This window comes from Gavialis gangeticus, unplaced genomic scaffold, assembly GCF_001723915.1.
Source record: "Gavialis gangeticus isolate Ggan-Ray unplaced genomic scaffold, GavGan_comp1, whole genome shotgun sequence".
In the NCBI taxonomy this organism is placed as follows: Eukaryota; Metazoa; Chordata; order Crocodylia; family Gavialidae; genus Gavialis; species Gavialis gangeticus.
Genome location: NW_017729017.1, coordinates 3,148,201 through 3,159,298, shown reverse-complemented (window position 1 = coordinate 3,159,298; position 11,098 = coordinate 3,148,201). Strand labels below are relative to the sequence as shown.

The 11,098-nt window shown below is 40.9% G+C and overlaps 1 protein-coding gene across 1 annotated transcript in view; it reads right to left on the bottom strand.

Annotated features, from left to right (window-relative positions):
• Window positions 1-11,098, bottom strand: part of PTPRT (protein tyrosine phosphatase, receptor type T) — a 1,137,038-nt gene that overhangs the window by 79,005 nt on the left and 1,046,935 nt on the right. The window contains exon 19 of the mRNA XM_019513020.1: window positions 1,982-2,169. Within this exon, the coding sequence (XP_019368565.1) occupies window positions 1,982-2,169 (188 nt within the window). The remainder of the gene's footprint in view (window positions 1-1,981; window positions 2,170-11,098) is intronic.

Sequence of the window (11,098 nt, the reverse complement as noted above, 5' to 3'; positions counted from 1 at the left end):
ATCATTAACAAAAGTAAAATAAGCACTGAATGGACTCCTTTCATTAGGGTTTTGTCTTCCTCTCTCAGCCTTTTTAGACTCGGGGCAACCCTTGGCTGTCACTTTTTTTTTTTTGACTACAGAAAAATAATAGGGTAGTTTTTGTGTTGCAAAGACCACAGCAGGTCTATTTGCAGTCTCTGAATTTACCTTATGAATCATGCATAGAAGCTTGCACACTGAATAGTGCTAATATTGAGTGACACCCCTGTTAAGAATCAGTGCTTTAGCACCTGTTTATTTTCTCTCTTAACATCAAAACCTAAGTCTTTGCAGTACCTGCAAGTGTTACATACCATTTTAATTACTGTTCATGTAGGCATGGCGTGACTTGAGTATAAGTTCTTCATACCAGTAAAGCAATGATTCTCAATCTGGGTGTCACATAACTTGATGCCAAGGGTTGCCACTCAATATTAACACTTACATGTTTGCAAATATGATCCATAAGATGCACACGATACATAAGATAAACACATGATTCATAAGATAAACTGATATTTCGAATAGGAATCCATAGTGTCAAAAACAATCTGACTGGTTGCGGTCATTCTGAATTCTCTTTCTGCAAGAGAAGAATTACTTTATTATTTCTTGATAGCCAAAACATGTGTAACAGCTAAGGGCTGGCATTTTTTTTTTGAGTCTAACAATGTTGAGAACCACTGCAATAAGAGAACAGACCAGTTGTTTCAATATTAAACAAAATCCATGCTTTAGTAGTTCCACTGGAGCACGGACTTGTGGGGATATGAGTGAGTGGACTCATCTCTGTTGCATTCAGTAATAGGGAATATTTGTCCCACTGAGTCCTTTATGCCATCTGATCAAACACAATATTCTATGACCAGATTAACTAGGAAAGGCATTTCCCATTCTATAATGACAAACTAGCAGAAGTGATAAACACCCCCATGGAAGTTTAATTACAGTACTGGGAAAAAATGAGTTGTTTTCATTAAGTAACATATTTCTCCCAGGTGTTATGCTATTTTAAAGTTCTTTTAATGGAACTATAACATATTACCTTTTGGCCTCCCCCCAAGCTTATTTAATTCATTACAGGTATTGCTTGCCAGAGCAGAATTTCATAGACTCTTTATGCTATTTACTTCTCTTGCTCCCTCCCACATCTTGGTACAGTTGTCTTTCAAACTTCTTCCTCGTTTCTTCCATTCCACTTGTTTATATTAAGTTCCTGATTCTTACCACATCTTGGATTTGTTGCCCTTTTTAACAACCGTTTTATGTCTCTCACTTCACAGCCAGTTGGAACAGAAGATTGGCTTTCAGATATTCTGAAGTGGAGGTTCAAAAATTATTAAAGCCACCAGGGGTATCCAGGGCTTTGTGTTTATGTTCTGCATAGACCTTGTTAAGTTGCTCTTTAAGATGATCAGTGGCCACAACGAATTTGCAGCTGCAACTGGGAAGAAAGCAGAAGCAAAAAAGCTTGCTTTGCTTATCAAAGCATGGCTTGCATTTTAGTTTTGTCACACCAGTGAGAATGAAACCAGAGAGCTCCAATTTTTCCATTGAGTTCAGTGCATGTTAAAATCACTACTATCCCTCTCTATGGCAAGGGGACAATAAGAGGTATCACCAGGGCTATCAATTATATGCCACATTTGCAAAGGAGAGGACCTAATAGAATTGTATGTATCCTCCATCTCTTTCAGCAGTGTTATAATTCCAGGAAGTAGACAGTGTTTAGAAATGGTTGTCACTATAGAAGAGGTGGACTTGAGACATAACACAAGGCAAGGATTTAGGGTTATAATCTTAGTTTCAAATACAAAAAGAAGAAAAGGATTACAGTTGACTGAATTAAGAAAAAGATCCTGTTAGAAGTAATTATTCTTTCCTCCCAAGCTTGTATCCTTTCTTGAGATTTGTTACTGCCACTTCTCTATTTATTCATGTAAGCAAACGTTCCTCTCACCTCATACTCCTCTTTAAATCCATAGCCCTGTCCTCGTTTCATCTGGGTGATGTGCTGTAGCAAGTCGGCCACTCGGATAGCTGGCTGGAACTGCCCCCTGGGGTAGGACATTTCCACTGGCTCACAGCTTCGGTATGGATGGGTCTGGATAGTCAGAGTCGGCTGGGTCATCTCCCCATGGCTACTGTCTGTTTTAAAGACAGGGAGGCAAAACAAGCTTTCACCTATCTGTTATTTCCAGTCTCATTCCTGTTCCATTTGATTGTTTATTTTCTCCCCTATAGGTTAGTGTGGGTGAAATAAAGCACAGAAATAAGTAGCAAAAAACCCACATGCCCAAAGTCAACCCAGAAAAACTAAAACACATGCAAATATTTTTAGTGTAAAAATAACACAAAGGACAAACGCATACCATATAGCATGAAATAATGTATAATACTGTTGTGAAGTATATGAAGTGACTCCACCCCAAATCATTTATCTTTACTTATAAATTAACCTAGCACAAAACTGTTTTGCACATACAAATGCACAAGATTTTTTTAAGGGTTCAGTGATTTACTTGGTTGCATAATTTGAGAGCCCAGAGAGGTTCAGAGATAGAGACAGCTTTAAATGTGTTTTCTACATACCTCTATGAAGCAGGGGCTTGTGAGTGCTGAGATACTAGGGAGCATGGAGCATCCCACAGAAGCATGGGGGGCCACCCAGTGCACTTGGCAGCAGACCCAGAAGTGGACCAGAAGCACTTCCAGTCCATTTTCAGGTCCACTGGGGAGTGTACTAGGGGCTTCCTCCTGCCCCTCCAGCTTGGTGACTGGTGCCTCCTGGGTCTGGCAGGGGAACCCGGGGTCCCCCCACAGCCAAATTGCTGAGCTGGGGAGGTGGGGGGGAGGGGCAGAGCATTTCTTGGCAGACCCAGAAGTGAACTGGAAGTACTTCTGGTCCACTTCTAGGTTCACTACTGAGCACGTGGAGCGCCCCCCTGCACTCCTGTGGGACACTCCATCCACCCCAGCATCTCAGCATTCACAAGCCGTGCCTACTACCTCAAGGTATGTAGACACAGCCTTAGATGTTTTTTCTACGTCCAAATCACTGATTCTCCAAATCAGCATCGAATCTTCAGATTTGTATTCAGCCGAATCGAATCAGGGACAGTGATCTGAATCAACTAATCGAATCGCTGTCCCTGATTCGGGCTGAATCTGAATCCAAATTGAATAGGGCCCGCTTCACACATCCTTACTAGCTTGCTCACAAACATGTAAATTTCTCAGAAAAATGTTTTTCAAAAAGAAGAATTAGAAAATCTCCATCACAAGACAGATAAAAACTGCAGAACTGTATATCCCAGGCAAAACTCTAACTCTATGACAAAATACTCCTAGTTGATAAGGAAACAGAGAATACTTCCATCAAATGACAATTGCCTACCAACCTTTTTATATTTAACCAGAGAAGCTCAAATCAGATGCAGCACCTAGTTTCCAGTTTTTGTTTCTTATCCAGCTGAGTTGACTGAATGCAAGCAACGGGCCCAGGTCCACAAACCTATGAATTTCAGGGTAGGTTTACAGATAAGGGTCCTAGTATTTTGCATGAGTTATTACTATCATTCCTACCCATTCCCATGAGATTAATAAATACAATATATAGCTTATTTCGATCAGCAGATCTCAAAATGTATGTAGATTGGATACAGAGAATTCACTTGCCTAAAACTGGAAAGGGACAGACACTAGAAACGATTCTACATCAGCACATTATTAAAGCATTTTAGAAAGGAGAAAGAAGAAAAAAAAATACAGCTGAAACCTCAGGGGAAGTTTCAGCTGCCAATGCTGAAATTTGGCAAGGGCATGAGAGTGACTAATTCTGCTCCTGCAGAAAACACTCTGGAGTTTGGCCACAAGCATTTAGGACCTATGCCATCCCTGAGGTTGGAAAGTTAGATAAGAACAGATGGAGCAGGGCCTTAGAACATGTTTCCACATGGGAAACCATCTCTTAGAAGCCTTAATGATAGATTAGAAGGGAAGTATCAGGACAGGCATTCGTGAGAATTTGCTTTGCTCAGAAGTCATAGGAATATTAGAAAGATAAAGAAATGGTAGCAGGGGACACTTTATCATCAATAAGGCAGGCCTGCATTAAGCTCTGGTGACATAAGAAAGAGCTTAAGCTCTGATTATCAGAGATGGTGAGTACCTGCCACTTCTTCCAAGATTTATTGGAGTTACTGGAGATCGGCTGCTCTGAAAACCTACCTACTGAAATTAAAGATATTTTTCAGAATCCAGACTAGCATGAAAACAGCAGCATTCACGGGGCATAGGAAAATAAGCACAAGATTGGCTTTAGCAGAACCACCTTCCCATAAAATAGATAATAAATCTGGAATTTAAGGAAGAGTAACATTCTAAGCACTTGTATAATAATCCTAATGCTGCTACTAATAACAATGTGAAAACTCTGAACAGAGGGAATTTCAAGGCTTATTAATTCTCCTAGTTGGATTCACTTTCCCAATGCATCTTTCCTCACCTATTCCCTATTAACCTCCTGTAATGGAGAGGAGACGGTTTTTATCGCAGACCATTTCCGACAGATGTACTATGCTTAATTTTCCATCATTAGGTTTAATACAAACCCAATTTCACAACTGGCTTCTCTAAGGAACCTACAAGCAATGCTACGTTTTTATCAGCCCCAATTAAAAAACATTACAATATCCCTATTCGAGAGGGAGTCTTAAAACTAATGTGTGGTTCTATTGCTAATACAACAAGGGCATACTCAGACCACACGTTACCTGTAAAATGTAACTCAAATCATTCAGCCCCTACAGAGGTAATTACTGATTTCCCTCTTTACCAAAGCCCTAATTTATAGGCTGTTTAACCCTCCTCTCTCTCAGTTTCACAAGGAGAGGTGTAAGCCACAGGAATTTTCTGCCCTTTACAAGTCAATTCCTCCACCAGTGTATTGCAATCTTGAATGTGAAGGATGCAATTAGGAACCAAGGCTGTTCAGTCTCATTGGCTACTCAATTTGCCCTCGTTAGTGAGGCTGACAATAAGGGCAGTGAGGGCTGCCACCTGTGGGAGTGGTTTCTCTGGTGTAGACAACTACATTACAAATTTCAGACATTTGTTCCACCTGAGGTGCACGCGCTAAATCTAGTGTCAGTGTTGCTAAATCTAGTGTCAATGATGCGTGTTCTGCACTTATCTAGAATGACCTGTGAGACTTAACTATGAAGGAGAGACATGACTGAGTAGACTCTGCACTACAGGGAAAAGAACCTGAATCAGATTTGTGCCAACACAAAATGGCCCACTGCTTCATCCACAGGCATTTTATCTGCACCAAAGTGAGGGGAAAAGTACCTTATGCAGACAAATCGCTGCGTACGAGGTGAGCCTAGTGCACATATGTTCTGCTAATAATGCCCGATGCAAAAAACATATTGTACCCTCTCTTTGAATCTGAGCCTAAGCATGGTTAATGAGGCCCTCAAGCAAGACACTATACCATCTCTCGAAATGCGCTGTTTACAGCAATTTTATGAACAATTCAGAAAACACTAGAAAGGAAGGGGGATAGGTAGCAGCAAACTCATCTCTCACAGTCAACCAAAAGAGTCTTTTCAGGGTATCCTAGATGGGCTTTGCTTTTCCTTCAGGTTGCAGAAAATAGAACACATTTCATTCCTTGTGGCACTGTTATTGCTACAGTCCTGCAAAGTCCCACTTCTCCTTTAATCGTTACACTTAACAGGAGACAGCAATTTCTCATTACTCCCTACCCTGACCCTTCACATTTTGCTGGTGGCTGGCCCTGTAAAACTGACTGCCCAAAACTCCCCGCTAAGTTGCAAGGAGTTGAAGTAGCACCTCACAAGCTCAGAATCTAATATCATTCACTGGTTTGTGCCTTATGCGGCATTCCAATATCAAAAAGATGAATTAAGTGAAACGAGAATTATTTGAAACATTTTTGAATGGACTCCCTAGAACCCAAGAGTTAGAAGCAAGTAAACAACCAGAATGCACCTGTTTTAGAACAATATCTAGTCTGCATAGATTTTTAGGTAAGAAGGGATCTTTTTCATGGTAACACCACAGGACACAGAATTTTATCCAGTAATTCTTGCTTCATTTCCAACAGAACTAGACAATGTATTTTAGAAATACATCCCATCTAGATGGAAAGATTTCCAGTGATGGAGGAACTGTCACATTCCACAGTAAGCTGTGCCAATGGTTAATTACCCTCATTGTCAAAGCATGTTCCTTGTTTGCCATTTGAATCAGTTTAACTTCAGCTTCCAACCACTGGATCTTATTATACCTTTTTCTCTGCCAGATTAAAGAGCCTTCTAATATCTGAAATCTTTTCCCCATGTAGGTACTGATCAAATCACTTCTTAATTTTCTCTTTGATAAATTAAATACATTGAGCTTTTTCAGTCTAACCAAGGCAAGTTTCCCAGAACTCAAACTGTTCTTTTAACTCTTTTCTGAATCATTTCCAGTTCTTCAATATATTCCTCTGGTGCAATTGTAACTAAAACAGATATTTTTTTATGCTGCTGAGAAACCTGTTGTCTGAGATATGATTTTCCCCCTAATATCAGTGCTGCAGTGTTGAACTGTTTTGTCAGTTTAACTCTGTAGATGCAAGCACTTTGACTTCCACACCACTGCTAACTGCTAACACTGGTTTCAAGCAGGGAGCTGTTCCTGGGAACTGGTGTTTTCAACCCAAGCTGTGTGGCACATGAAATCTCTGGACTTCTGTAAAAGGAAAAATAAATCCTCCAGGCACTGGTATCCAGGGAAGCAGCCTGTTTTTTTAAGGATGCTTCAGGACTCAGGTGCCTAGATACAGGTAGGCAAATGTGAAAAGGTTAGCCACGTAGTTCTCTCTTCTGTGGGGAACAACAAATTTACTTTGCCTGTGGGAACAGAACCATCAATGCACTCCACCTCTCTCTGGTTAAACCCAAAGTCTACAGCAGGATATGATGAGGTGAAAGACACTGAACCAACAGATTGAAGTGTGGTATCACTGCACAGCATCTGAAGGGCAGTCCCGAAAGCAGGCCGTTATTGCCTGACTGCCGCTAAACACCTACTGCTGCAGCATAATTCCGCTGCTATACCGCCAACTAAATACGATACATAAATCATTCTTCTCATGATATCTGAAACACTCTGGTATATTTCAGGTACAGGTCAGTAAGCACCTGAAAAATTAGATCCCCTATACCACTAGGTACAACAGCATGGACACGGTACTGCATAATGGTCTAGTAGAGCTATAGGTATGGGACATTAGCCACCCAGAGCACCTGTTAAGACCAAAACATTAAATTCCTATTTTTTTAATGTTATCTTAGTTCAAACTTAATTTTCCTATGCTGCAAGAAAAAATAGAGAGAAAAGAACATACATTCTGCTTGTGTCTGCAGAACAGGGAACTAAGTTATGCTTCACATAACTCAAGCATTACTGCACTGATGTGTGTCCTGAATACATGGAGAAGTTTGTTTAGAAACTTTTCCTCTAATATCCACAAGCTCCTTCTGCTTCCAAAATGATAGGCCTATCATTTCTGTTTATATTTTTATTCTTAGTCTTGGCAAGTGTGTAACATGATAAGACATCCTTTGCACAAAACTAAATTATATTTTGAGTGGTGTTTGTGATGGATTTAATTACACACATATCCAATCTCTCTCTACTAGAGTAAGGGTTGTCAATTACTTGACATCTCCTAAGGATGGCTGCAGCATGGCTAATATCTCTTTGCATTACACTAGGGATATGGTGGCACTTGGTTAAATTAACTTTTTATATATATATATATATATATATATATGAATCTGGGTCTATTATATGACAAATACTAACTTCAAAGTGACATGATACAATCAAACCACTGTTATGAAAAAACGTGGGTAAAAATGGTCACTTGTCTGATGATATTGATTTATCTAAACTAGGCACTTTGGCTAGCAAACAGCCCACTCGTGGTTTGATTTTCTAGCCACACTAGATGCAGGCAGGGGATGTTATCTTTCATTCATCTTTCTTTTGACTGAGAGGAAGTGAAGCACTGTTTCGCGTACCAATCAGGCTCCCTTAGCAATGGCCAAAAACATGGCTGAAGAAAATAATTTCCCCTTGAACTGAAAGCACCACTGCCACTCTTTGGCAAGCACTTAAAACTGGGTATTCTAATTTTATTAGAAGCTTTTTGTGTGCTTCCTCTGCCATTCTCCCTAACTAATGGAATTGTGGGAGAGAAGATATACTGCCTCAGAGACTAGGACTTGGGATTTTGGGGTCCTAACCAAAACTCTGCCCCTGATTTATATATGCCTCAGAGTTCCATCTGTAAAAATGAGGCTGGTCAAACTTATTTTTCAGGGGTGTCAAATGGTTGCATCCAATAAAGTGATAAACTGTGTTGGACCTAAAAACTGTGTACAAACCCAGGTCCCCACCCCACCACTGCAGTTGTCTCATATTTCAATTTTTGCTCCTAGTAGCAAAACACTGCTGCTATGCCTCAGCCACTAAACACTGGAGGGGAAAGTCTTCCACACTACCTGAACACATCTAGCAAGGCAGCCAGTCTTCCAGGAACATCATTCGAGAATCTCAGCAAACAACATCTCTCTGCATCCTAACACCACAATTCTCTCTCTTTTTTTTATTCCATGCAGGTGATCTTTAGTAAATTGATCTGCCACAGAAGCATCAGCCACAGCTGAGCTGAGGCTGGCATGGACTGAGACTGCAGATAACATTGCTCTGAGACTGCAGATCAAGCCATTGATTTTTAAATCTCTTCTCTTTAAAAATTATAAAACCTTTACTAATGCTGCTACTCACTAATGCAATAAGTTCAGCAACGTCACCTTCTTAGCTGCTCAGATATAGTTAAATGTGGGGCAGTTTTACTATGTATGTGCAACAAGCTACTGGCACAAATCCAGGGCAAATTTCTTCACTTAAGTATGTGGGTGTACAGAGGGAAGAAAAACAGAAGAAGCCTTTTCCTGCTTATTTCTTCTCGTCAGGGACAAAGCAGTTACTGCTCCTGTGATCTCCTGAGGGCAGAGACTGCCTCCTTCAAGCAGTGCCATAAGGCAGACAAAAGAGAAATAAGAACCAGGACCAGTGCCTTTATTGCACTCACAAGAGGAATAACCAGGTGCAAAGGGAAAAACATACTGCAGCCTGTGAAATCCTATCCTTTCCCCATTTGCTGAGGAGCTCTGGGACATGCCCACAATGCTCAGTACCTGCAAGATCAACTCCTGAGACAGCATAGTCTGTACCATCCCCTAACAGTGAAATTTTCTAGCTACAATGAAAAAGGAAAGACAAAGACCTCTTTTGCCTTTTTGTGATTTTAGTAAGTATTCATTAGTAAAAGCAAAAGCACTCACAGCACAATGCCCAATCTCAGGGCTGTTTCATGTTGTTTTGGAAAGTTAAACATCTAAACAAATGAATTATAAGAAAATATTAATCAAACAAAGGGTGGGATGGAGGGCAAAAAAATCATCATCCCCTGTGTCTTTCTATTCAACAAATCATGTCACAGGCAAGCTGGGCGAGTCATCTAGTGTTACAAATACTGCACATTTATTAGCAGGTGCAACAGATGGGAACAAATACTGTGGAGCTGAAGGTAGAGCTGGGTGATAGATGTTAGTGGAGAGATGAATGATGTTCTTTTCTCTCTCTCTCTCTTTTTTTTTTTTTAAGTACAAACCAGTTTTAATAACACTTAAGAAATCAAACTTCTTTTCCAGCTGCAGCATTGCCCAGTTTCTAGAGACCAGCACGAGGAAGCCAGCAGCTCCTCAATTTTGAGTTTGACTTTTGTCCAAAACTCAGTAGACAGTCTCCTAAAAATTGCTGAGAGCTTCTTTTTAGAAGGACCAAGCACCTGTAGCTCTTAATGTCAGCTGGAACTGACATTATGCCTTAGTGCTTTCCCTGCACTGTTTCACAGTTATAAATGGGCTGGGGTGGTTGGGTTCTTAGAAGTAGTTAAAAGTTGAATGAACTAGTGAAAGATTAGTTCATTTCTTTTTCAGCCCCGTCCCCCTCACCCCACATCCCCTCCTTCAACATTTGGATTTAAAAAAAAAAAAAAATTGAGACCTGGATTGAGTCATATGGAATATATCTCTTAGCCTCAAATTAAAAAGAGTAAACACAACTATCTTCACTGCTTGCAACAGAGGTATGCAAATAGCTCCAGCAAGCTGGAACCTTGGTTTTCACAGACATTGGGTGTGGAGCTCAGGTTGACCAGGACCTCCAAGCATGTTGAAGGAGTAGAGCCTACTTATGAAACCAGTACAGTGATAACTGGAATTCACATTTAGGGTCAGTCCAAGTACACTTATTAAGCACCTAACTGGCCTTAGGCACATAAGTGTGATCCCGTTCTAGCCTGATAAAGTCTTAAAACTAAGCTTACAGTGTGTTAATTTGGGCATTATTACTTTTTTCCTGGGACACAATCAAACACCTAACAGATGGAGTACTATTTAGCCCTTCAACAAAAATTCCTCTTTGGTAAACCAAGAGATATAACCGTACCAGGAAATGGATACATCTGACAGTTAGGGCTGTGTGAAGCTTTGGCTGCTGATTTGATGTGGAGGAGATTCAGTGGCCAAATCTCCAAATGTGAATTGAATCAGGAGACCAATTAAAAGGCCTGAATTAATTCAAAGCCTCCAAATATATTCGGAAAAGATTTGGAGAAGATTCAGAGATTCAGGCAGTCCCCACTCACTGCCGCGGGGAGCTGGATCATGGAGGGACCCCTGCCAGGCCCTGTCCCCTGCCTGCTCAACCAGTGTGACTCCCTGTCCCCCACCCACTTTCCCAGTCCTGTCAATGGCTGCCCTGCCTGGCCCCAGCATCCTTGCATTAAAAAATAAAAATAAATAAATAAAAAAGCCCCACACTCACTCACCAGCTGCTGTAGAGGTCATCCAGGCCTCTGAGAGCTCATGGAAGAGCCTCCCCATGCAACGTGGGGCAGTGGGGGGCAGCAGGGGTTGCCGCCAGACTT